We start from the raw sequence: 27964 nt of genomic DNA, 5'->3' as shown, positions 1-27964 counted from the left end.
AACAAAATACATTGCCTTATGAAAGTCTTCATTTCTTTTTCACCTTTAAACATTAGCTTCTTTAGCTAATTCTTGAATTTTGTTTTTCCTTGGGCTTCTATTCAGTTTTCTATTTCCGTTCTCTTCTGCTTCAATATCATCCAGCCTTTTTTCTCTATGTTGCGTTCTCTGTGTTTTTCTCTGTTCTATTTCTCTCTGGTTTGTGTTTTATCCAACAGAAACTCTTTTTTTCGGGGGAGGGGCAGGTGATTATTATGATATCTAATAAGTTTTCTATTGTAAAACTACTGTATAGAGGGGTTACAGTTACATGAGTAAGGTTATAAGTACTTTTCCTGTCAAGCTACTTCCTCCTTTGTTTTTTCCCTACCATCCCTTCCCTCCCCACCTTCCCCCCAAGTTGTAAAGTTCGTTTTCAACATAGTGTCTTGTACATCTCATTGTTAGTGAGTCAATCTGTATCCTTGTTTAGCATTTTATTTCCCCATACCTAAATCTTTGTTTACATGTGCATTTATCCTCTTTTCTCTTTCCTCTTCCCTCCCTCCCTCTCTCTCCTCCCTTTACTCTCTCCTTCTCTCTCCTTTCTTCTCTCTCCTCCTCCTTCTTCCCTCCTTCCTCTCCTCCCTCTTCCCTCGTCCTCTCTCTCATCGCTCTCATCTCTTTCATCCCTATGTACCAGTGAACTCAGCCTGTGTGCTGTCCCTGAGCGTTTTTTTGTTCAATGCTAGTTAGTGTTCTATCCCTTGAGCCAGTTTTTTTGGTTCTTGATTGGAGATGAGTCTCAGACTTTTCCTGCCCAGGCTGTCCTGGAACCATGATCTGCAAGTTTCAGTCTCTGAGTAGCTAGGATTATAGGTGTGAGACACTTGGTTGCTCGGCTTTCTAGTTTTTTGTTTTGTTTTGTTTTTTTCTTGGTATTTGTATTTTCTCAGTCAGATATAATGTGTACCCTTTTATCAGAATTTATATTGTTCACTATGGAACCAACTTTTCAAATTTGTCCTTGTTTTCAACAATTCTCATTTCTCTTTGACAAATCTCTGATTCTGTTATTGCATTTGTACATGCTCTTTTAACTCAGTGCAGTTACCGAAAGTCAAATTATTTCTCCTGAGAGATCTGATGACTGCTCTGCCTCCATCTCAATTCATAAAGTGACTAGTATAAAATTTAGATTGAATATATCTCATTTTCTTAAAAACTTAATGGCTTTCTCTGAAAGTATAAAGTGCATATTTTGTACTGTATAAGTAAATTTAAGTATTTGAAGTTTATAGCAAGCACTACTGGCTATCTGTAATTATTAGCTTGATTTCCAGCCATTCCATTCTTACCTTCCCTTTGTTCTGTTTACATTTTGTACATTCTGAGACTTTGTTAAACAGGACATGTTCTTTTTTCCACTCATTCTGTCTTACTCAATGTTTAAATTTCTTTTACTTTTGTATTTTGGTAGTGTTTTGGTTTGAACTCAAACTGTAGACCTTGTACTTGCTACACAGGTGGTACTTTACCACTGCCCTCAAGTTTTTTTTAATACCCAGTACTAGTGTTTCTAGTTTTTGTGTCATTTAACCTCTCTGTCTTTCCTAAGTGCTTGTACTTTTTATATTATAGCACTTAAAATTTTAGTTGTCTAATTTTACATACTAATTTTTTTAGAGTTAAATGTATTGAATTTTCTACTTGGTTTTCCTACCTGTTTACACTCCTGTTTCAATGACTTTCCTGACAATGTAATGAAACATATACCAGATTTGATGTTGTTTTATATATTTGTAATTTACTTTTTTAAAAACATTGTAAGAAAGGGTAATATGCAGTTGAACATTGATACTTTTCAAAACACATGGTATTATTAGGGGCAGCTTTTTATTTTAAATCTATGTTCTTTTCCCTCAAATCAACTGTAGTGAAAGATATCACAATCTATATTAGTTGAAGAATTCAAAATTATTAGCAAGTCAGACAATTCAAGCTTAATTCTGGAAAATGTGTTAGCTAAACATAGCATCATATGTATGTATGTATGTATGTATGTAGTAAAATTGCTAAGAAACTTTGATTGCCTTTAAATTGCCTGCTTTTGTGGAGAGAATTGTATACTCTTTCATGGCATTTTTGTTTTTAATTTAGGATATGTTTCTTCAGTAGTATAAGTTCTGATCTTTCTGGTTAGCCTCCTGTTTATCTTTATGAAATGTTCCTTAATTTGAAGTATATATTTAAAGTATATTTCCTCAACAGAGGGAACATATTACTTCAATAAGTTCTTTGTTGTGTCATGGTCATGATTTTCCTTAACAAACAAGTTACACAGTTATGGATTAAGGATGTAGTTCAGCAGCAGAGGACTTGACTAGCATGCTTGAGGACCTGGGTTCAATCCTCAACACTGCAAACAAACCAGTTATGTAATTTACATTGGAGATGGGTGGTTGAAATCAGGTTTGTCTGTGGTCTTAAATGCTTACTGTTTTATGTATTTGACAAATTATAAATAGTGTGTAAATATTTGTTGTAAATTGGAAAACAGCTGCAGTAATGGTAATCAATGTGTTTATGGTTAGAGGAGGGTCTCTTTGGCCATAGTTCAGAGTAAGAGAAGGCTTAAACTGAAAGGATAGTTTGAAGTCAGCCTGGCTAGAAAATTCATAAGACCATATCTTGAAGGAAAAAAAGAAGATGGGTATGGTGACATGTGCGTATCAGTCCAACTATAGTGGCCATCATAAATAGAAAGATTTTGTTCAAGGCCAAGTAGGGCAGAGAGATCCAATCTAAAAAATAACCAGAACAAAAAGAGTTGGAAGTGTGGTTCAAGTTACAAAGAACAAGTTTGAAGTTAAAACTAGCCCCTTCACTGAGAATCTCAGCAATAGATTTATTGCCAGTTTATTATTTGAGAGAAACAACCTAAGGTAAACCCAAAGAAGTTATAAAAATGTAATTTTGTATAGAACCATCCTGATAATAGGTAGGGTGGAAGAAAGGGGCTACTTTTGTGCTCCCATTTAACTTGTACCTCTCAATTAAATGTATCTCTTTGTCCTGCTGATATTGGAGCCTTTTTGTGTGTGAGACATTATTGGATAATCACATAGCAAAGTGATAGAAGAAAACTGTTATGAATTTATGAAATAGCATCATAATGACTTCTAATCAGGTTCCACTTGGCTATCTCTTGATTTGTGGAATGACAAAACAGGAAGGAGATATAGATCCTATTTCTTTGTTATTGCCAAAGTAGTGCTGGTGTCAAACATGTATAAAGACTTTAATTTTATTTAGAAAGCTTTTTATTTAGTAAATTAGAATTATGATTTATCTACATGGGCAACTTTAGAAACAAAGTAGCCTCAAGTGTTAGTGCACTAGCCTTGAGCTGAAGAGCTGAGGGACAGTGCCCAGGCCCAGAGTTTAGGCCCCATGGCTGGATCTCCCCCCCCCCAAAAAAAAAAAAAAAGAGAGAGAGAGAGAAAGAGAAACAAAGTAGCCTCAGAAACAGACCTATATCTTTATACTAGCTTCCAGGGGATTAACATATCAAAACAATTACCTAATACTGTTTTCAAAATTATGGGGTGTGAATCAGATTTCCTTTTTGTGTTGTATGATATCTGTAAACTTAAGCAAAATCTGAATAAACCCTAAGAACTTAGCATGTATTATACAGTAGGTGTCCCCCTCACCCCACCTCCCCTACCTCTGTCCCTCATCCTTAGATCTCAGCCTCCGGAGTACCTAGGATTAGTTACTGGTGTGAGCCACTGGTGCTTTGCAGTAGTGGGGGGAGGAGGGGGTCCGGTCGTGGGGCCTGAACTCTGGGCCTGGACACTGTCCCTCAGCTCTTCAGCTCAAGGCTAGTGTTCTACCACTTGAGCCACAGCGCCACTTCCGGCTTTTTTTCTTTTTGCTTATGTGGTGCTGAGGAATCGAACCCAGGGCCTCATGCATGCAAGGCAAGTGCTCTACCACTGAGCCAGCCACCTTCCCAGCCCTGCAGTAGTAACTTTTTATAAACAATTTATATAAGGCCATTTAAATAACTATTTAAATATCTAGATTTTACATTTCAAGTACTGTTACCCTTAGTAAGATCATTAACTAGCTATAGTGGACAAATCTTAATGAACATAGATTTATAAAGTATTTATTTAATAATAAAAATACGGGAGGATTTTTACTCATCATTAAGTTTAAGTTTATTCAACACAATAAATATGGCATTTTGACACAGAGTACATTTATCCTTTCAAAAAAATACATTTCACCTTAGAAGACATTTAAAACATCTCTGTAACATAATACCCAAGATCGAAAGACAAATAATAAATTAGAAAATATTTATGGGAAATAAGAGTTGTTTGGAGTATATAAATTTATATTAGTAGCTCAGGATAAGTTTAGCAAACTTTACTAATAGTTGAAAAATGTCCTTTTTATGTTTTAGCTGGAAAGAAATTCTCAGTGAATAGAAAAAATGAGTTGTAACATCTAACATTTTCAGGTACATTTATAAGTGCATGGCAGACAGTTTAGAAAGCTGTTATTACTCATGATAATAAAAAAAGTCACAGATTTATGGAAGATGTTGCCATCAACACATTCTTTTCTCTATAACGCTTGCATGTATTAACCTTTTCCATGTTGTCCATTGGTATACTAACTAGTATTGCCAAATAGGATTAAATGTAGCTGTAATTTAAAGTTTCACATTCATACTTGCTGTGTTGGTATTACAGTACTTGTTAGAACACCACAGCAAATTGATCAGAAATGCAGTTATTACTAGTGTGTTTTAGAAATCTTATTAAAAAGGAGTTGACAAACTAGAAAAGTACAATGAGAAAAGTTTTTTTTTTCTTCCCTACCCCCCAGAGCTGAAGACCCAACTCAGGGTCTTGCACTCAGCCAGGCAAGTGCTCTTCCAATGAACTAAATCCCCAACCCCAAGAAAAGTTTTGACTGTGGTTTGTGCTCTTGGGTGATTTGCCTTTAGTTCTAGGTTACTCCCTCTTGTGGCAAAGACTGGAAATACAAATTGGTCATTTATAATTAAAAGCATAAAGACTTTTTTTTTAAAATCTGAGAGATACAAACAATTAGAAAGACTTGCTTATGGTGCATATTATAAGTATAAAGTGGGAAATTAAGTTTGGAGTAATTTACAGATCAGTAGATATCTTTGTAAGTGACATAGGCATACACAATCAAGACTGCTAGAGTTAAAACTAGACATCCTTTGTAACCAAATCTGATTATGAAAGTATATTTAAAGTAGCCAGAGTTGCTAGAACACTTGTGAATTTTACACCGAATGAATGGAGTAGTGTCTGATATTCCTTAAAGTACTATATTTGTTTTCTTTAAGCCTCTTTTTTTATTGTGAAAATCCTGTACATAGGGGTTACAATTACATGGCAAGGTAATGAGTACATTTCTTATCAAGCATTGTTGCCTCCTCCTTTGTTTACCCTTCCCATCCTTTTCCATACCTCTCCCTCCAGCCAAAGTTGTGAAGTTCATTTTCGACATAACATCTTGTACATCTCATTTTGTTGCAATGGGTCCACTTGTATCCCTATTTAAATGATTTGTTTTTTTTCCTTCCCTTCCACAAATTATACCAACATAAAATACAGTGAAAACGGGTTATACCATGGGGGAGGGACATGCAAAGCAACAAAGAAATATCTTATATATATGTTAGACACAATAGCAAGAAAGAAAAAAAACATTTGAGTTCCTAACTTGGGGTTCATTTCGCTTAACATCAACTTATCTGACCATTTCTGCTTGTGTCAGACATATACTAGTTATTGCAAATAAGGGAAACCATGGGACCTATGTTTTTTGGGCCTGGCTTACTTCACAATATAATTTTTTCCAAGTCTTTCCATTTCCTAACAAATGGGGCAGTGTCATTCTTCCTGATGGAAGCATAGAATTCCATTGTGTATATATACCACATTTTCTTGATCCACTCATCTGCTGAGGGGCATCTGGGTTGGTTCCATATCTTAGCGATGGTAAATAATGCTGCAGTAAGCATAGCTGTGCTGGTAGTATGGCCTTGTTTGTGATCATTTGGGCAAATGCCCAAAAGTGGGATTGCTGGGTCATAGGGGAGCTCTATGTGGAGTCTTTTGAGGAACCTCCATACTGCTTTCCAAAGTGGTTGAACAAGTCTACATTCTAACCAGCGATGCAGTAGGATTCCCTTTTGGCCACATCCCCTCCAGCATCTGTTGTTATTAGAGTTGTTGATTATAGCTATTCTAACTGGGGTAAGGTGAAATCTCAATGTTGTTTTGATTTGCATTTCTTTCATGGCTAGAGAAGTTGAGCATTTCTTCATGTGTCTATTGGCCATTCTTATTTATTCTTCAGAGAAGTCTGAGAGAATATTTTAACTTGTATCTATTTCTTGACCGTGATAACAATGGTGTTGTAGAAAAAATGATAAGGGGAGTCTATATTCAATAAACTTACTAGTAATTGCCAACTTCTGGGATCATGAATGTTAGGTTCCTAGAGTTAAAAATGAGAGTTATGATTACTTGTGACCAGATATTACTCAACTGCTGTGCTCTTGAAGCGTAGCAGTCTTAAAGTTTTTGAGATGGGTTTGTACAAGAAATTAAATACGCTCTAGCAAATGTATATGAACATCTTAAACAATAAGTAAATCTGAACATCTTAAACTTTCGTTATACCCTTATTTCTTATACTCTTTTCTATATTGAACTCATATCAATAAAATTCCATGGTATGAAAATGCTAATCTCTATAATTTTTGAAGCAGTCAGTCACAATGCTGTTACAATTGTTGAGAAGCAGTCACAATGCTGTTACAGTTGTTGAATGTTTCTCCTAAGTTAACTGTATCAAATCTTATCAATACAAATCTATCAAAAATCTCTATGATGGTATATTGTGTTTATCTTCACTTTTTCTGTATGATGCCAAGTTATATTTCTAATGTGGCTAATTGTCTAGTTTATAGTTGTTGCAAATAAGGTAAGTGTGAATGGATATGTCACTTTATTATACTTCTAATTATTAAAAGTAACTTTGTTTTGTTTGCTTGTTTGTTTTTTTTGGTGCTAGTCCGGGGTCTAACTCAAGGCTGTCTCTAAATCCCCCCCCTTTTTTTTTTCTCAAGGCTAATACTCTACCATTTGAGCCTCTGCTCTTATTTCCAGTTGTCAGATGTTTTATTGGAGATAAAGATATGTCTCATGGATTAGCTTTGGCTAGTTTTGAACTGTGATCTTCAGATCTTGCTTCCTCAGTAGCTAGGAATACAGGAGCAAGCTACTGGTGCTTAACAAACGTCTATATATATCTATATTTAAGCCATTTAGATGAAATATCTTCTATACATTTTTCTGTTGAGTGGGTATTTATTTGTAGAAAGTCCTTAAAATAATCAGATTGCTAATATTTTGGATTTTTTAAATTTTAATATATTTCTTAAGGTCAAAGATGCATTGCTGTGTTTTCTGTAATAGTATTAAACATTTAAATACACAGGCAGAAGTTAATTAGTCCTTAATTTGGCTTTTTATTAACTTTTGTTTATCTGGTTAGGGCATTTCCTGCTGTTCATTTTCTTTAGGAATTTAGAGTCTTGAGGATTAATGCCATCAATTTGTCAAATGCTATAAAAATGTGCTGTTAGGGCTTAGAATACATCTGCGTTAAATCTGTGTAAATAATTTGAAGTTGGAGTTTTTCATATTATTTCTAAACAATAAGGCTGGTATTTTTCCCTATTAATGTTAAGATTAAAGTAGTATGTATAAAAGTTTATGATGACCATCTCTCATTCATTATATCCTTGGCCCATTTTAAGGGTGGCTATCATGGTCCTCATCCATGGGTTATAGCTATGGCTATCAGTATTTTTTTTAAACCTTATTTTATAAAACTTGCAAGTTAAGTCATGTAGAAGAATTATATTCTTTTAGTATAACCTATTTGAGTGTGTAGTTCATAGATAACTAATATAACATGACTTGTATAGTGTGGCACTTTCTAGTCAGGAAAATTAATAGTTTTTTTTCCTTTTTTTTTTAAATACAGAATCACTCATGAATAAAAATTAAAAAATATGACTACTATTCTAGCTAAGCAAATAGTTAGCATACTTGTAAGGCTAGAATAAGGTCATCTATTAGGTGCCTAGAACATGGAAAATGCTATTGTAATGTTTGCTGTATTAAAGTAATGACTTTGAGCTTTATTATCTCCTTTTCTATTTATAGAGTCTACATCAGGAGACAAATCGGTATCTCATTCTTGCACAACTCCTTCCACATCCTCTGCCTCTGGGCTGAACCCTACATCTGCACCTCCATCCTCTGCTTCAGCAGTACCTGTTTCTCCTGTTCCACAGTCACCAATACCTCCACTACTTCAGGATCCAAATCTTCTTAGACAGTTGCTTCCTGCCTTGCAAGCCACGTTACAGCTTAATAATTCTAATGTGGACATATCTAAAATAAATGAAGGTAAATTTTCATAATAATGCTTCTATGTAAAAGTTACTTGCTTTATACAAAATTATATTACTTAGAAAATTCATAATTTAAGAATGTGACTTTTTTCCATTTGAAATTCATATTTGAACTTTATTTTTATTTTTTTTAATTTTATTGTAAGAATACCATACAGAGGAGTTAGAATTACATGGGCAAGATTACGAGTACATTTCTTATAAAGCATTGTTGCCTACTCGTTGTTTCCCCTTCCCATCCCTTCCCATACTCCTCACCTCCCTCCACCCGATCCTCCCCCCCCCACCCCCACCCCCCCACCCCCCACCACCAAAGTTCTTAAGTTCGTTTTTCGACATAACGACTTGTACACCTCATTGTTGCAACAGGTCCACCTGTATCCCTAGTTAAACGGTTTTTTCCCTTCCCTCCACAAATTATACCAACATCAAAAAAAGTGAAAATATGGGTTATACTGTGGGGGAGGGACATACGCAACATAGAAATCATCTTATAAATATGATAGAAACAATTACATAAAAGGGAAAAAAAAAACAAAACATTTGAGTACTTATCTTGAGGTTCTTTCCCCTAACATCAACTTATCTGACCTTTTCTGCTTGACTTAGACATATACTAGTTACTGCAAATAAGGGAAACCATGGGACCTATTATTTGAACTTTCTTATTTGGGATTTATATCCTCTGTGGTTTAATGCCGTATTAATATTGATGTGTATTTTACAAGATGTGATATATGCCTGTATTACGTGCTTAGGTGAACTGTGTGTGTGTGCGCACCCAGTACTACTGGAGCTTGAACTCAGGGCCTGGGCACTACTGCTGAGCTTTTTTTGTTCAAGGCTAGTGTTCAACTTTTTTGTTGGTGGTGGCGGTGATGGGGCCTGAACTCTGGGCCTGGGTGCTGTCCCCCAGCTCTTCAGCTCAAGGTGAGCACTCTACCACTTGAGCCACTTTCCCAGCCCCTGTTCCAACTGTTTAAATCACAGCTTCACTTCTGACATTTTTGGTAAGTTAATTGGATCAGAGTCTCATAGACTTTCCTGCTTAGGCTGACTTTTCACTTTGATCCTCAGATCTTAGCCTCAAAAGTAAATCGGATTATAGGCATGAGCCACTAGTACCCTGCTAGTGTGAACTAGTGTAAGAACAATGCAAAGAGGATTTGTTAAAACTTGTATCAAACTTTTCTTGTATTTTTGTTATTATTTCTTGGAGGGCAGTGTGTTAGGTGAGACAGTCTTGCTGTGTAACTGGGGCTGCTCTAGGTCCTCTTGCTCCAGCCTCTCCCAAATTCTGGGATTACAGGAATGAACCAAAGTCCAGCTTATTACTAGTATGTTTCTAACACTTACATGTAATTGTTTTGAAATGTTTGTTATTAGACTTTGGGAATTTAGATAGCTTTACTTAAAATACTAAGTTTTGAGCTGGGTGCTATTGTCTCATGCTATAATCCTTAACTACTCAGGAGGCTGTGATCTGAGGATTGTGGTTTGAAGCCAGCCCTTGCAGGAAAGGCTGTGAGACTGTTACTTCCTGTTAACCAACAGAAAACCCCAAGTGAAGTTTTTTGTTTTTGTTTTTGGGTCTGGTCATGGGGCCTGAACTCTGGGCCTGAGCGCTGTCCCTCAGCTCTTTAGCTCAAGGCTAGTGCTCTACCACTTGAGCCACAGCACCACTTCTTGCTTTTTTCTTTTTGCTTATGTGGTGCTGAGGAATCGAACCCAGGGCCTCGGGCATGCAAGGCAAGCGCTACCACTTAGCCAACTTCCCAGCCCCCAAAGTGGAGTTTTGACTCAAAGTGGTAGACAATTTCAGGCACAGTGCCCAGCCCCTGAGTTCAAGCCCCATGACTGACAAAAACAAAACCCCCTTAATTTTTTTTTTTTTGTCTGGTCATTGGGCCTGAACTCTGGGCCTGGGCGCTGTCCCTCAGCTCTTCAGCTCAAGGCTAGCACTCTACCACTTGAGCCACAGCACCACTTCCGGCTTTTTTCTTTTTGCTTATGTGGTGCTGAGGAATTGAACCCAGGGTCTCAGGCATGCAAGGCAAGCACTCTACCACTTAGCCAACTTCCCAGCCCCCCTTAATTTTTTAAAATAAGTTTTTTATTATGAAAATACAGAGGAGTTACAGTTACATGAGCAAGGATAATGAGTATATTTCTTTTTTTTTTTTTTTTTTTTTTTTTCCGGTTCTGGTTGTGGGGCCTGAACTCTGGGCCTGGGTGCTGTCCCTCAGCTCTTTAGCTCAAGGCTAGCGCTTTACCACTTGAGCCACAGTGCCACTTCCGGCTGTTTTCTTTTTGCTTATGTGGTGCCGAGGAATCGAACCCAGGGCCTTGAGCATGCAAGGCAAGTGCTCCACCACTGAGCCACCTTCCCAGCCCCTAATGAGTATATTTCTTATCAAGCATCATTGCCTCCTTTGTTTTTCCCCTGTCACTTACCATCCCTTCCCTCCTACCTCCATAAGCCCCTCCCCACCTAAATTGTAAAGTTAGTTTTTCAACATAACATCTTGTACATCTCATTGTTACAATGGGTCAACCTGTATCCCTATTTAAACATTTTGTTTTTTTTCCTTTCCCCTCCCCAAATTATACCAACATCAAATATAGTGAAAACGGGTTATACTGTGGGGGAGGAACATACAAAGGAACAAAAAAAATCACATGGTACCTTATAGATACAAAACAACTTAATTTTGGGAAGAAGTAGCTTTGCCATTTTTTTGTTTCTTGATTCAATTCTAACTTTGTTTTTCAAGATGATGCTAATGTGTTTCAGCAGTCACCTTAAAAGAATCCTGAAATTGATATGGTTTTAATTTCAAAAGCATTCAGATTCAAGTATTAACAGAATACCATGAAATTTCTTATCAGAAGTTTTGATTTTACACATTTCTACATACTATATTAAATAAATGGTAGTGTCAAGTGATATTTATAGGGAAATGTTGGCACATCTTCATTGTGGGTCTGTTAAGTTTCTTTTGCCCGGCACAGATCATTTCAAATGTTAGATCTATTAATTTTTGTGTTCTAGGCTTTTATTTTGTAAGTTCTTATTTGAGGCCAGGTGTATTGGCTTTGCCTATAATCCTGACTACTTTGGAAGAAAATTGAGATTTGAAAAAGAGAAGTTGAGTCCAGTCCTGGGAAAAAATTAACATAACCCTCATCTGAACCAACAAAACCTGGGTATTGTTCCACTTTAGCTGGGTAGGAAGCATAAATACAAAAATGGAATTCTAGACCAGTCTGGGCATGAACATAAAATCCTATTCAAAAAATAACTATAGCTGGGTGGTAATGACTCACCTATAATCCTTGATACTCAGGAGTCTGAGATCTGTGGATCCAGATTCAAAGCCAGCCCAGGCAGGAAAGTTGATGAGACTCTTATCTCCAATTAAGCGCCAAAAAGAGCTTGGAATGGAGCTGTATTCAAGTGTAGCGTGCTAGCCTTGTTCACAAAAGCTCAGGGACAGTGCCCAGGACCTGAGTTCAAGCAAAAATGACTAGGGCAAGGCTCAAATGGTAGAAGGCCTGTCTATTAAGCCTAACACCCTGAGATCAAAATTTGAGTACTAGGCCCGGTGCTGGTGGCTCATGATTACAGAATCATGGCTACTTAGGAGGCTGAGATACGAGGATCACAGTTCAAAGCCAGCTCCAGTAGGAAAGGCCATGAGACTCTTATCTCTAAAAAACCACTAGAAAACCGGAAGTGGTGCTATGGGTCAAGCAGTAGAGTGCTTGCCTTGAGCTGAAGAGCACAGGGATAGTGCCCAAGCCCAGAGTTCAAGCCCCACGACTGACCAAAAACAAACGTTTGAATATTGCCAAAAAAAGTTTTTATTTGATGGGCTGGGATGTAGCTCAGTGGCAAAGCACTTGCCTAGCAAGTGCAACGTCCTGGGTTCGATCCCCAGTACCAAAAAAGAAAAGACAAAAAAAATACAGTTAAAAAAGTTTTTATTTGAAATGCTCATAATTTTTGTGGTTCTCTTCGACTTTCATGTTTCTAATTCCATAGCTCTTTGGTTTTATTTGAATTTAGGAAATACTATGTTTTTAGTTCTTACAGCTGCTGTGACACAAGCTTCACTGCAATCCATAATTCATAAGTTTCTTACTGCTGGACCATCTGCTTTCAACATAACATCTCTGATTTCTCAAGCTGCTCAGCTCTCCACACAAGGTATTAATTTTGAATTTTAGATAACTTTGTACCTTTGTTTTATTTTGGAATAAAGGGCATGTTTGCATATTAGTTTTCTAGAGAAAAAAATGGCCACAATAATGATTTTATGTGTTGGATTTAGTAATACTACACCCCTTCTCCCTCTTTTTTTAAATGTGAGGCAAAATTTCACATGTATCTTCTGATAGTGTCATGAGATTTGTGATAATGGTGCTTAATTCAGATTATAATTACTAATTCAAAAAGTTGAAAGTAAGCTATGGTATACTCTTTGTCTGTGAAATGTTACATATAGGAAGAGTTTTTCAGATTATTAGATTTTTTAAATTATAGAATGCAGAAAATATTTGTGACCTTGAGTTAGCTATGGTCTTTGACATATTTAGAGAGATGGAGAAGTACAAGGGTCACTATGTTAGCAAGTTGATAAACTAAGTATGAATACTTGGTCAGGAATGGAAATAAATTTAACACATTTAATAATCCTTTTGTTAATTGTGACGTTAGGGACTGAGAAGAGATGGCTAGTCCTGAATGGAAAGTAAGACAGAAGTTAGCATGGTCAGGAGACTACCGTTTGGAATAGGTTCAGGGTTAGTGTTCTCTTTCAGCCTTGAGAAAGGTGGACAGGGGACTCAGAAGAGTGAATTTAATGTGGCATTGGTGAGAATGTCACGTTCTTCTTAGTGTTCTTAGGGAATATGGAATATGTAGAGTGATGCAAAGACCTTCACACAATCTGCATGTGAAAGTAATTACTTCTCTTAACAGCCCAGCCATCAAATCAGTCTCCAATGTCTTTAACATCCGATGCTTCATCCCCAAGATCCTATGTGTCTCCAAGAATAAGCACACCTCAGACTAACACAGTCCCTATCAAACCTTTGATTACTACTCCTCCTGTTTCATCACAGCCAAAGGTATGTCATTTTTGAGAGGAATAGAATAATGGAGAAGAAATAACTTTTAGAAAATTAGTATTTTGGGATCCTGTAGCTCTCAAATTGTGTAGTGGTGCAGTGAATGATAGATGACTGATACTAGCTACTGGAAGGGAAGGGATTTGGGTCTGTGCTACTTTTTATACATGGTATCAAATCAGTTCTGTATTGTCTCAGCTTTTGTGATATGGCATGCTTAATTAGTAGTATTAAGTGAATCTTAATAGTTGTAGAATTTTCAGATTCTAAAAGACACAACACAGTATTCTAGTGACTTCTTTTTCCAGTCCTGGGGCTTGAACTGAGGGCCCGTATACACTGTCCCTGAGTCTCTGTGCTCAATGCTAGTACTCTACCACTTGAGCCACAGTACCACTTTTGGCTTTTTCTGAGTAAGAGTCTCAGGGATTTTTCTGCCCAGGCTGTCTTTGAACTGCAATCCTCAAATCTCAGCCTCCTGAGTAGCTAGGTGTGAGCCACTAGCACCTGGCTCCAGTGACTTTTTAATGCTTTTATTTTAAAAATATGAGGTAGTTTTTAACTCTATGCTACATGTATATTATAAACATAGATGCTTTGGAAAGCAGACTTAGCTATATTCTACTCCCTGCTTATCAGTTACAGTTATTCTTTGCTTTAAAAATACATATGTAAAATATTAGTTGAGAATTTCTTGTATTTTAAAAGTTGAGATTTCTCTCCTTTTAAAAACTTTTCAAAGACTTTGGTGGTTGAGTACCAGTACTATGACTTGCAATTCAGCCCTGGAGCCTTTGTTTTGCTTTTTAAAGTTTGTGTATCACTTAAGCCCAAACCACAGCTCCTAGCTTTTTTTTTTTTTAATGAATTAGAGTCTCTTAGATTTACCTGCCTGCTCTCTCTTTGAAATATGATTATCAGATCTCTTAAGTAGCAACTAGTATTATAGGCATGAGCCACAGGGAACCTGATTAAAACTTTTCATGATAGTGTAGGTAGAAATTCTTTCATTTATTTGAAACATTTTTTTACCCCAAGTCTTGAACTTCCTTGCTCACATACAAGCTCTGCATTCAAACCATACCTCTAGTGATGGTTAATTAAAAGTGCTTTGAAAACTATCTTGAACTTGCTGATAGGTCAGCTTATTTGAGTCTTTTAGTTTGTTTCTTCCCTTTGTCAACCTATAATGTGTATGTTTTAGGGTTTAATATTACTTTGAAGACCCCTTAAGTTTAATTACAGCTCACTCTGTGATAAAAAGATAAGACACACAAATTCTCAATCTTGGTGTAAGTCTAAATCATATGTTTTCCTATGTGATAATTTTAGATAGTTTTATATATACAAAGGTAGCAGAGGGACTGGACGCATAGTCCAGTTGGTACAGCACTAACTGATGAGGAAAAGCATCAGTTACTCGTTCAAGTCCAGGTTTTACACCTAAAGGAAAAAAAAATTAAATCATTGTGGGGTGCTGGTGGCTCATGCCTATAAACATAGCTACTCAAGAGGCTCAGACTTGAGGATTGTGGTTTGAAGTCAGCCCCAGAAGGAAAGTCCATAAAACTATATCTCCAGAAAACTGGAAATGGCCTGTAGCTCAAAAGTAGTAGACTGCTAGCCTTAAGTGAAAAACTCAGGGACACTGCCCAGGCTCTGAATTCAAGTCCTACAACCAATATAAAAGAAAAATAATGTAGCAGTAAACCAAGAAAAACATTACAATGTGCTAGATTCTTGTTGGGTAACACTTGGAAAGTACTTTGATTTCACTTAGTAAAATCCCCAGATAACAAATTTAAACTGGGTTCTGATAGCTTATACCTGTGATAGTAACTACTGAGTGTTAGGTTTTTAAAAAGAGGTTGAGTAAGAAGAGTACCACACATGTGGTATTCAGGTAAGGGTTAGGTTTATTCATGGTTACGGCTGGCACCAGGCCATGTTGGCACTGCACACGTCTGGAAAAGGCCTGGGAAAGAGGGCATCTGGCTCTGGGCTAGGCCTTATCTAGGGTTGGGGCAGGGAAAGGTATGGCCACATCGAATCCAGATGTGACATCAGTGGATGCAGATGTAACCTCTTCCAGGTTGCCAGTTGCCTAGGTAATGTAGGTACTGGGTGGAGACTGCTGCAAGGAGGGTGGAGTCTGCTAGCCATCCAGGAGCGGACCTTACACTGGGGAGGTTGCAATCTGAAGATTTGATTCAAAGCCAGCTCAGGCAGAAAGTGTGAGACTCTTCAATTAATCACCAAAAAGCTGGAAGTAGACTTGTCATTCAAGTGGTAGGACAGCTAGCTATGAGCCCTTTATCCTACTGCCCTCCCCCCTCCAAAAAAAGAAAAAAAAGCTTGGGAGCAGTGCTAGGCCCTGAGTTCAGCCCTAGGACTTAGCATCAAAATAAAAACAAATTTAGGACAGTTCTGTTAACTTATCACCGGGGAATGGAAATAAGGGAGTTTAATGTAGAATTTCTGCTTTTTTCCCTTCACTTTCTATTTGTATTGTCTCATCAGATTTTGCCATTTCAGGTTAGTACTCCAGTAGTTAAGCAAGGACCAGTGTCACAGTCAGCCACACAGCAGCCTGTAACTGTTGATAAACAGCAGGGTCATGAACCTGTCTCTCCTAGAAGTCTTCAGCGCTCAAGGCAAGTCAATGTTGTGTGTTGAAACTACATTGTTGTTTGCTTTAATAGGGAGGGCATCTGCATGGCTTGAATTGTGTGTGTGTGTGTGTGTGTGTGTGTGTGTGTGTGTGTGTGTGTGAGAGAGAGAGAGAGAGAGAGAGAGAGAGAGAGAGAGAGAGAGAGAGAACTTGGAAGAGTTCTCTTACAAAGTTTACATTATAAGTAGATTACCTATAGTAGTGAACCTGGCTTATTGTAAATAAAGTGGCTCTGTAAAATTTAACTTCTACTTGTTCAAAAGACTTGATTTTACAGTCCTCTGTTTGTTAATACTGTTGCTTTTTAACCTCTTTGCAGTTTTGAGTGTATCAATGAAGGTAGCAATTTCACATATCAAACTCATAGTGATTCCAAATTGATGTCACAGGCTTTTCTGATCCAGTGGTGAATAGCTTTTCATAGTGTTATACATAGACAACTGTATTTTCTTTTCTCTTTTTTTGGGGTGTGGGGGAGGGACTTGGACAGTTTTGGGCCTTGAACTCAGGGGCGGAGCACTGTCCCTGACCTTCATTTGTTCAAGGCTAGCAGTCTACCACTTGAGCTACAGCACCACTTGTGGCCTTTTCTGTTTATGTGGTACTGAGAAATTGAACCCTGGGCTATGTCACATTCCCACACCTTTTCTCCCCCACCCCCGTTCATTAACAGTACAGTTTTAAATGAGATTTATTTTCATTTTTCTATTTCAGTTTCATGCTACAAGGTAGCAAAATAATTCAGCTTTTTTTTATTGTCTAAATAATCACTTCAAAACTTAAACTTCCCCAAAGTGGTATTTCCTTCAAAATAATCACTAAGGAAAGCTCTCTATTACTCCAGCAATCGTGCCATTGCTCAGAACATTTTTGCAAAATACTTCTTTGTCTTTAGATGTTATGCTATTTTAAATATCTCCAGTGATGAACATATCATCCTTTGGGAGATTTAGTTTTTGGAAATAAATTTAATTCTAAGCCAAGTCTGCTAAATCAGGTAGGAAATAAGACATGAGGGGTAAGATTTTTTATTTATTTTTTTTTTTGGGTCCAGTTGTGGGGCCTGAACTCTGGGCCTGGGCACCGTCCCTCAGCTCTACAGCTCAAGGCTAGCACTCTACCACTTGAGACACAGCACCACTTCCGGCTTTTTTCTTTTTGCTTATGTTGTACTTAGGAATCGAACCCAGGGCCTCATGCATGCAAGGCAAGCGCTCTACCACTGAGCACCTTCCCAGCCCCCAAGATTTTTTTTTAACCACTGTATATCCCTAAACCCTTGCCCAAAACCCTTGCCCAAACTGTTTACTGTTAAGAGTATAGCCAGTTTGAGAGTAATTTTTTTTTCTTTTTTCTTTTTTCTTTTTTCTTTTTTTTTTTTTTTGCTGGGCGGGGGAGGAAGGGAGTCATGGGGCTTGGGCACTGTCCCTGTGCTCTTCATCTCAAGGCGAGTACTCTACTGCTTGAGCCACAGCGCCGCTTGAGCCACAGCGCCATTCCGGTTCTCTAGTGGTTTATTGGAGATAAGAGTCTCACGGACTTTACTGCCTGGGGTGGCTTTGAACCGCAATCCTCAGATCTCTGCCTCCTGACTAGCTAGTATTACAGGCATGAGCCACCAGCGCCCAGCTGAGAGTAAATTTTTTTGTGTGCCAGTCCTGGGCTTTGAACTTGACCTGGGCACTGTGTTTGAGCTTTTGTGCTCAAAGTTAGTCCTCTGCCACTTTAGCCATAGCTCCACTTCTGGCTTTTTGGTGGTTAGAGTTAAGAGTCTACAGACATTGCTATCTAGGCTGGCTTAGAATCATGATCCTCAGATCTCAGCTTCCTGAGTTGCCAAGATGACAGGTGTGAGCCACAAGCACCTGGCCTTGAGAGTAACTTCTTTTAGCCTTGTTTTGCCCCTTGGCTTATTCGGTGCTATCCAATAAAGTGTCTGTATTTTGCTTCACATTATTTTACCCTCTGATTCAACACTCTTTTATCTAGATAGCATGCACCCTATTGTGATGTTGGTTATATTTTCAACTCTTAACATATGTTATAAGAAGGGTGGTATTCAAAGTAGATTAAAAGGGCTCACTTTTCTCTGCACTATACTGAAGAATGCAAATACATGTTATTAATGTGCTTGGATTAGTGAATGTATTTGTTAAAATAAAATTCTTTCTTAGGTATTTTTCCTCTTTAAATTGATAGACAATGCCTGTTGATAGAAATCCCTGATGTATTTCTTAGGATACTTACAAGGCATTTTTTTTTTTTTTTTGGTCGGCCGTGGGGCTTGTACTCTGGGCCTGGGCACTGTCCCTCAGCTCTTCAGCTCTACCACTTGAGCTACAGCGCCACTTTCGGTTTTCTGGTGGTTTATTGGAGATAGGAGTCTCCCGGTCTCTCCTGCCCAGGCTGGCTTTGAACCACGATTCTCAGATCTCAGCCTCCTGAGTAGCTAGGATTACAGGCGTGAGCCACCAGCGCCCGGCTTGACAAAGCACTTTTAAGCATACTATATACATTCAATTCTGATTTCTCTTCCAGTAGCCAGAGAAGTCCATCACCTGGTCCAAATCATACTACTTCTATTAGTAATGCATCAAATGCAACAGTTGTACCACAGAATTCATCTGCCCGACCTGCGTGTTCATTAACACCTACCCTAGCGGCACACTTCAATGAAAATCTGATAAAACATGTTCAAGGATGGCCCGCAGATCATGCAGAAAAACAGGTATATTTCATGATTGAAGGCAAATGTTTTACTATCGAGTAACTAGCCCAACAAAAAAGACACAGTTGTGCTTTTAGAAAATCTAATTTAGAGTCTAAATTGAAGCTATATTAATAGATAGCCTCTCATATTGTCTACAGTTGGGTTGTAAATATTTGATAAGAATATTATGAGTTGACCTATTAACATTGTTAAGCAGGGTAGATGAGTTCCAGTTTTGCCATTGAGGTATTGCTTCAGGGTTGCCTAGTGATGTAGTTACTTCACAAGGTTCTCTCCCCACACGCCTCCCCCACCTTATAGTTTCAGGAACTTAAAACTATGAACATTTTTGCTTGAAAAATCCTTAATTAAAATTAAAATCCTTAATGACATTCCTAAGAAATCTTAGGGCATATAGAGTATTGCCATTTGTCTCTGGTTGATAAGGCATCCAGGATGTTGTGAGAGTTCATAGAAACAATGTCATGTGAGTCATGATACAGGAATATAGTAAAGCTCTTTTGTCAGTATTTTAAATGCTGCTCTATTTTTACAGTCTTTTTGGCCCATCATCTTTTAGTAACCACCTGAGATTGGAAATGCTATTTTCTTAAAGAACTGGAAGTCAAAATAAGAAATAAATTTCTTTTATAGTTAGAGACACTTTGTTTTATACTTAGAGACAGTTTTCCTTCATGGGTTGATCAACATTTTTATGCATGTAAAGGAAACAATATTGTATAATTTTATATTAAGTAATTTAAAATGTAATGTTTCATTTAATATGCTAGCATTTATATGTAGTGTGTTTTGTTTATAGGCTTCGAGATTGCGTGAAGAAGCTCACAACATGGGAAGTGTTCACATGTCAGAAATTTGTACTGAATTAAAAAACTTAAGGTCTTTAGTCCGAGTATGTGAAATTCAAGCAACTTTGCGGGAGCAAAGGTAACATCTTTTTGGCAAAATTAATTTGTTCTTTAGAATTATGTGCACCGGGGCGGAGGGTGGTAGTGGGGAGATGGTAAGGGGAAACAAAGGAGGAGGCAACAATGCTTCATAAGAAATGTACTCATTACCTTGCCCATGTAATTGTAACCCCTCTGTATGGTATTTTCACAATAATTTAAACAAAAAAAAGAATTATGTACAACAGGTCTCTCCTTAATTACTATTCCTAGATATGGATATCTCAAACCATGGACACAAAACTATAATTTACAGTGTTCATCACAACTAAGCATAGCTTTTCCATAACGTTTTCCAATTTGATACACATCATTTCTATTATTTCTTTTCTTTCTTTCTTTCTTTCTTTCTTTCTTTCTTTCTTTCTTTCTTTCTTTCTTTCTTTCTTTCTTTCCTTCCTTCCTTCCTTCCTTCCTTCCTTCCCTTCCTTCCTTCCTTCCTTCCTTCCTTCCTTCCTTCCTTCCTTCCTTCCTTCCTTCCTTCCTTCCTTCCTTCCTTCCTTTCTTTCTTTCTTTCTTTCTTTTCTTTTCTTTCTTTCTTTCTTTCTTTCGTCATTGAGCTTGAACTCTGGTCTTGGGCACTGTCCCTCAGCTCTTCAGCTAAAGTCTAGCACTCTACCACTTGAGCCATAGCACCACTTCTGGCTTTAATATATGGTGCTGAGGAATTGAACCCAGGACTTCATGCTTGCAAAGCAAGCACTCTAAAAGTGAGCTACCTTCCCAGCCTGAGATGCATCATTTCTTTTACCCGCTTTACAATTTCACACACAAAAAAATGATTCTTACCGCAGCTCAACAACTTCAGCCATCTCTTAAAATTATTTCCTTAGTGAGAACCTTTATACTTAAGGAAGCACTTTATACTTTTTCTCAATATCATACTGGAATTGCCAACATCACTGCTGTGTGCTTTTGGGTCATTTTTGAGCGAAAAAATGACTACTTGAATATAAGCATTGTGATACTACAAAAGCCACCAGTCTGATGGCCAAGATGGCTAACACATTTGGCAGGTTGAATATATAACATGTTGTATACTGAGTGATACATAAAATTGTGTATGAAAGTGGTGATTCACATGGAATAGTTAGTGAGATTTCTTTCTACTCAGAACAGTATATATTTAATTAAAGCAATTTTTCTTCCTGAAAATTTTCATTTGTTATATATAATTTTAATTTTTACTGTAAAGCTGATATACACAGAGGGGTTACACTTACATAAATGAGGTAATAAATGCATTCTTTTTGAACACTATAACCCCTTTAACCCCGTCATTTAATATTTTTGAACTGGAAACTTAACTAAAAGCATTGAATGAGAAATGGTGCTTACTTAAAAAAAAAGCTACTCTTAAATGGAACATTCATTTTCTTTTACCATACATGACTTGAAATTTAATTCCAGATGAATAGTAAGGCAACTAGATTTTAATTTATGATAAGGGTCTTAATGTTGTAACTGACAGCTACAGTGTTCTCTCTTTCTCTTTCCTTCTCTCTCTCTCTCTCTCTTTCTTTCTCTCTTCCTTTCTCTCTTTCATTTTGTCAGTCATGGGGGCTGAACTGTGGGCCTGGGCGCTGTCCGTCAGCTCTTGAGCTCAAGACTAGTGCCCTACCACTTGAGCCACAGCTCCACTTCTGGCTTTTTTCTGCTTATGTGGTGCTGAGGAATCGAACCTAGGGCCTCATGAATGCAAGGCAAGCATTCTACCACTGAGCCAACTTCCCAGCTCCTACAGAGTTATTTTAGAAAGAGAAATGTTGAGCTGGTTACTGGTGGCTACTGGGGAGTCTGAGATCTGAGGATTTGTGGTTTTAAGCTAGCCGGGAGCAGGACATTCCATGAGACTTAAAAAGCTGAAGGGGAGTTGTGGCTCAGGTGGTAGAGCGCTAACATTGGAGAGAAAGCTCAGGGACAGTGGCTAGGCCTTGAGTTGAATCCCTAGGACCAATACCAAGAAAAGACAGGATATAACAGTGAGCAAACATTGGATTTCTGAGTGAAGTTGTTTTGGTTGAAATTTCAAGTTACTATATTATTCTTTCAGCTATAAATGCTTTAGCGATAATAGAATGTTTAATGATATATATGTATTTTTTTAAACATAAAATGTTACCATATTTCTTAGTCTAGGCTTTCATTTCATAAGTCATAAAAGAGTATAGATAGCTTTAAAAAATAGCATCAATTAATTGTCCATTTAAATATATAATGTATTTGATCAGATTCATTCTCTCTCTTCCATACCACCCATTTTTGTATATGTATACATATATATTGTATATACATATATATATATACATATATGTATATATATATATGTATACACAAAACTATATGCTAATTGTTCAAAGGGGGTTTCACCATGGTCTCTCACATCTGTTTAGATCATACTTTTAGTCTAAATAGTCACATATAAACACCCATATAATATACATATGATCCTTTGTGTTTACATATGTATTTATAAAGTCTAACATCTACATATGAGAAAAATCACGTCACCCTTTGTCTTTCTGAGCTGTGTATATGTGTGCCCATGCACTTGGAACTTGGGTCGTTAGTACTGTCTCTTAGCTTTTCTTTGCTTAAGGCTAGTGTTCTACTATTTGAGTCAGAGCTCCACTTCTGGCTTTTTGTTGGCTAATTAGAGATAGAGTACTTGCTGAGTGTTTTGGGAACATGATAGAATAGTAAGATTGAAATCACTTCTTACATCTTTAAAGTAATGAATGAAATAGTTCGTTATCAAAACTAAAGAACACTCTGAACATGTCATTCTGATATATCATATTCCATACTAAATGGAATTGTTGTATAGGCTGTATTTGTAGTTTGGGTTTTCTATAACATCTATATGTATATACATATTCTAATAATCTCCTTTTATTTTTCAGGATATTATTTTTGAGACAACAAATTAAGGAACTTGAAAAGCTAAAAAATCAGAATTCCTTCATGGTTTGAAGATGTGAATAATTGCACATGCTTTTGAGTACAGGAACTGTAAATCTGTTGCCCAGTCTTAACATTTTTGAGCTGCATTCAAGTAGACTTTGGACCGTTAAGCTGGGCAAATGAAATGACAAGGGGTCGGGGGTCTGTGAGAGTCAATTCAGGGGAAAGATACAAGATTGATTTGTAAAACCCTTGAAATGTAGATTTCTTGTAGATGTATTCTTCACGTTGTAAATATGTTTTGTAGAGTGAAGCCATGGGAAGCCATGTGTAACAGAGCTTAGACATCCAAAACTAATCAATGCTGAGGTGGCTAAATACCTAGCCTTTTACATGTAAACCTGTCTGCAAAATTAGCTTTTTTTAAAAAAAAATTTGGGGGGTTAATTTATCATTCAGAAATCTTGCATTTTCAAAAATTCAGTGCAAGCGCCAGGAGATCTGTGTCTAAGGATACGATTTTGAACCACATGGGCAGTGTATAAAATATCATGAAACAACTGTTCCCACACTTGCACCTGATCAAGAGCAGTGCTTCTCCATTTGTTTTTGCAAGAAATGTTTTTTTCATTTCCTGTGTGTTCCATTTCCCTCTGAAATCCTCAACTGATTTTATCCATTTTTTAAGGCTCCCTTTTCTCCTTTCTTACGGCACTGTTGCTATGGCACTTTTCTATAACCTTTTCATTCCTGTGTACAGTAGCTTAAAATTGCAGTGATTGAGCATAACCCACATGTTTGTATAAATTATTGAAATCCATTTGCACCCTGTAAGAATGGACTGAAAAGTACTGCTGGGCATATGTGCTGAAAGTACATTAATTGCTCAAATGTAAGGAAATGGCCCAATGAACATGGTTATGGGAGGGGAAAAAGGAAACAAAGCTAGTCAGATGTGAATTGTATCTGTTGTAATAAACATGTTAAACAAACAAACAATGGTTATTTTTCTTTTCCTTCGGTCAGTGCACATTAGAATTTGAACTACCTGGGGATCTTTTCTGAACTGTTCTTGTTGAATATTTATAATTCATTGGAATAATTCCTTAAGGGAGGTTTTGTTTAAAGCATATTAACAGGAAATTGTGTATAAGATGTTTAATGAAATGTGAAATTCAACAAGAATGATTAAGGCATTGCATTTCCCAAGTGGTTGTCATTTGTTAAGCCCTGGTTTACCTGTCTTGCTATTATGACATTTCATTTTGAAGGATGTTTGTGTTGTAGCTAACTGTTCAAGTCTGGTGCTGACTGCTGTTCTAGCCATCACAAAACGCTAAATTTGTGGAATTGGAGCTTCCTGCTGTTATCTGGAAATGGTGGGGAAGCTCAGCTTTGTATATTGTTTCCTAAAGTATATTAAAATAAAAAAGAAACTATTGCTACTATAAAGTTACTTTGGCTTTCTTTTCTTTGCTAAAAATACTAGTCACATGGCCTTAGCGTGACACTGCCAGGATTGTGTCAAACCACAAGTTTCTGTATGAAAAAGTTATCAAAATGGTTGTATACTCTGATTTCCAGTTTTGTTGCTGAGTCAGACTCATACTTGTGGTTACTGCCAGCACCAAGGGCTTATTTTTGATGATGTACAGCAATATCAGTTTTACTTTTCTGAGATACCTATCTGAAATTTCAATATTGCTTTTGTGAATTAATCATCTTTAAAGTAGACATTAAGACTCAGACTTTCCAGTAACTTTAAAAATTAAACTGTAAGCGATAGTATTGTCGATATTTTCTGAGAATCAGAAATATTCCAGTGCAATTGAAAGGAAAAGTCTTATGCTGGAATCTACATTTTTGCTTGTAACTTACAAGAACACTTAAATGTAAAGAAGTCAAATGCCATGAATTGTCATGAAATGTTTATATTTTTCAGGTTGTTAACATTTGGACCTTAGTGCATGTAATGAAACCCCAAAGGGTCATGTTTAACTAAAATCCTTATTGTATCTTTTCTGGAAAAAGTTGAACCATTTTGTGATGTATGAGTGTTTCCTGATGAGGTGGCAATTGACTTGTGAGTTAGGTAAAGTTGAATTTGATTTGCTCTTACAGATTGTCACTCATTTTAAAAATGTTTACATTCCTAAATGAATTAATCAGAGATACTTAAGAGAAGATGCCTCATTTGAAATTTCTTACTGGTAATTTTTTAAAACAATTAAAATTTCTTGTGTGATATGCTTTTATGTTTTGGTCTACTTATGATTCTGTAGACTTTTAAATATTGCACTTTAATACAGAAATGGTGTTAGCTCCTAACTGTCCCAAGATAACCAGATAGGCACCTGAAATAACCTGATATTTCAGATGACCTGAAATAACTTTTCATCTAGTTTGTTGCCATTGATTTTACATGTTTCTGGGTTCACATAATATAGAAATGAGTATTTCTAGACTTGGTGATCTTCCTGTAGATGATTAGTGGTTTATTCAAATTTTACAAACTATTGGAATGATACCTTCTTATCCTCCCCCCTTTTTTTCCTATTTGGTGCTTGTCCTGGGGCTCCAACTCAAGGCCTGAGTGCTGTCCCTTACTTAGCTTTTTCACTCAAGGCTGGTGTGTACTACATGAGCAACAGCTCCATTTTCTGACTTTTTTGGTGGTTAATTGGAGATACGAATCTCATGGGCTTTCCTGCCTGGGCTGGCTTCAAACAGTGATCCTCTGATTTCAGCCTTTGGAGTGGCTAAAATTACAGACCCGTGCCACTGGCACCTGGCCTGTATTAATTTATTTTATGTGTATGTTCTGGTTCTGGGGCTTGAACTCGGGGTGTGGGTGCAATCCCTGAGCTTTTTTAATTAACACTAACACTTCACCCATTTGAGCCAGATATCCACATTAATGGGTCTTTGTTTTTGTCTTTGTTGAGTGTGTGGGTTTTTTTTTTCTTTTCCTGTTTTGTTATTTGGTGGTTAATTGGAAATGAGTCACAATGTCTTTCCTAGTCAGTGATCCTCCAGATCTCAGACTCTTGAGTAGCTAGGATTACAGGCATAAGCCACCTGTGTGCAGCTTTGTAATGTTACCTTTTGTGTTAGTAAATATGTTAGTCCCTTTTTTTTTCTTAGTGTAGTTTCATTTTAAAACGAGCTTTATGTTTAAATTTTGCACATAATAACTCCAGCCTTTTTTTTTCAAGAGTATCTTAAATATACAAGCTTTTTCTTCAGAAGGGCCTAGAATGTTGTCATGAATGGATTTTTTTTAAATAGGGAGAGTTTCATGTTCAATTTAAATACAATCAGCTTTAAATGGACTACTTGGAAGGTGAGAGTGCAGGGCAGACTAATTCGCTTTGTACCACTCTTGGACTTCCAGACTTAAAGCTACTGTAATTAGATACTGGGTTTGAATATACAGTTTCTTTTCAATACTTGTAAACAGCTCTATTCTTGTATTTGTACGGGAGTGTACAAAATGACACTAAAATAAATATGTTTTGATTATGTTGTGCAGTTGTTTTGTAAATATTGGAAACAGCCTAAGTGCAAAGTTTACATTTAATATTAAGTTTAAAATACTGGGTTGCTAAAATTTTAAAAGTCTCTGACTTAGTATTATTTTAATGAAAACTGAGGGCTGTGATCAAAGTGTTTGCATGAGGCCCTGGCTAGGCTCCCTACTCCAGCATCACAGACAACAGTTCTTCCTTAAATTTGGCATTCCTTAGATTTTAGGCTTTATTTCTGCATTTTGCTGATTCCTGCAGTTTGTGAGGCCCTGGCTAGGCTCCCTACTCCAGCATCACAGACAACAGTTCTTCCTTAAATTTGGCATTCCTTAGATTTTAGGCTTTATTTCTGCATTTTGCTGATTCCTGCAGTTTGTGTGTCCTAGCAGCTTTCTGCCTCAGGGGCAGGGAACATTTTTTTTTTTTCTGCCAAATCATTGATGGGCCAAACAATGATCAATGCAAGCAGCTATGTGTAGCTTACGAGAAGCATACGTGTTCTGTCAAACACCAAATGACTTTGATGGCCAGAGATTTTTCTTGCTCGTTTATCTCTTCTAGGCTCACCTGGAAAAAAACCCTTTGCTTATAGAAGCTGGCTTCCTGACAGCTATCTAGTCTTAGTTACTTGGGAGGCTGAGCTCTAACTTAAAAGCCACTTCCAATTAAAGGTACTGATAGTAAAGTACCTGCGTAGAAACCATGAGAGACTGATTTCAAACTTGAGTACTAACTGCCCCATCCCACCCTCCCCCCCCCAAAAAAAAATCAAGTCACATGCCAATAAGCTCTGACCCTGACCTGAGTTTCCAACAGGTATTTGCCTTAATGTTTCTAAAAGGTGTTTAGGAATCTGAAAATTTCTGATAATTGACAGTACTGTTAGGTCAAAACCAATAGCAAAACCATCTGTGAATGTCTTGTAGTGTAGCCAGTGAGAAGTGAGATGCTGCTCTTGAGGCAATGTTTGGAGCGAGTTGTTTCTGCTTTTTGTTGAGATTCCCTGACACCCACCCTGCCTTCAAGATAGGTACAGGGCACTCTGATGCATAACTAATAGGATGCCTGCATGCTCAACACATCCTGTTGGAAAATGAGGTATGTGAGAATCGCCTGCCTTTGATACAGGCAGAACAATTACGATGGACAATCGCTTGCCATTTTATGTGTTTCTTAAATTGACATCTGTTTTCAAGCTGCCTGCTAATTGCCAATTGGGGGTGTTAGGGTCAGAATAAACTTTAGGCATGTTTGGTGAGTGATACTGGCAGAAAGTAGTTGTCTGCTTCCATTCCCTAGAAGAATCAATGATGAGGGCGCAACAATGTTTTAGTGTATATACTAATGTTTTAGTGTGTATACTAAGCATTTGTTATATCCTTTAGTGTTTTAGAGAAATGCCTTAAAATCTGGTTACCAGAAAAGCTTGGGCAGAGAATCACACAAGTCAACAAACCTTAAATTTCACTTTCGTCCTGCAGTACTTGGGTTTGCTAGGCAGGTGTTCTACCATACATGAGCCAT

The 27964-nt window shown here is 37.2% G+C and overlaps 1 protein-coding gene across 11 annotated transcripts in view; it reads left to right on the top strand.

The window, feature by feature from the left end:
• The window catches only part of Wac (WW domain containing adaptor with coiled-coil), a 73838-nt gene extending 49469 nt beyond the window's left edge, over positions 1-24369 (top strand). For 6 of the 11 annotated variants that reach the window (XM_069998198.1, XM_069998197.1, XM_069998199.1 and 3 more), the window contains 7 exons: positions 8277-8522; positions 12615-12737; positions 13512-13660; positions 16181-16314; positions 18870-19059; positions 19862-19989; positions 22913-24369. In XM_069998198.1, coding sequence (XP_069854299.1) covers positions 8277-8522; positions 12615-12737; positions 13512-13660; positions 16181-16314; positions 18870-19059; positions 19862-19989; positions 22913-22982 — 1040 coding nt within the window. In that variant the 3' untranslated portion in view covers positions 22983-24369. The remainder of the gene's footprint in view (positions 1-8276; positions 8523-12614; positions 12738-13511; positions 13661-16180; positions 16315-18869; positions 19060-19861; positions 19990-22912) is intronic. The other 5 variants (XM_069998196.1, XM_069998194.1, XM_069998192.1 and 2 more) reach the window with 2 other exon arrangements.
• The last annotated feature ends 3595 nt before the right edge of the window (positions 24370-27964 follow it).

Source organism: Dipodomys merriami, unplaced genomic scaffold (assembly GCF_024711535.1).
Source record: "Dipodomys merriami isolate MVZ:Mamm:240054 unplaced genomic scaffold, mDipMer1.0.p SCAF_51, whole genome shotgun sequence".
Lineage (NCBI taxonomy): Eukaryota > Metazoa > Chordata > Mammalia > Rodentia > Heteromyidae > Dipodomys > Dipodomys merriami.
The sequence above is the reverse complement of the archived record's forward strand: the minus strand, read 5'-3'. Positions and strand labels throughout refer to the sequence as shown.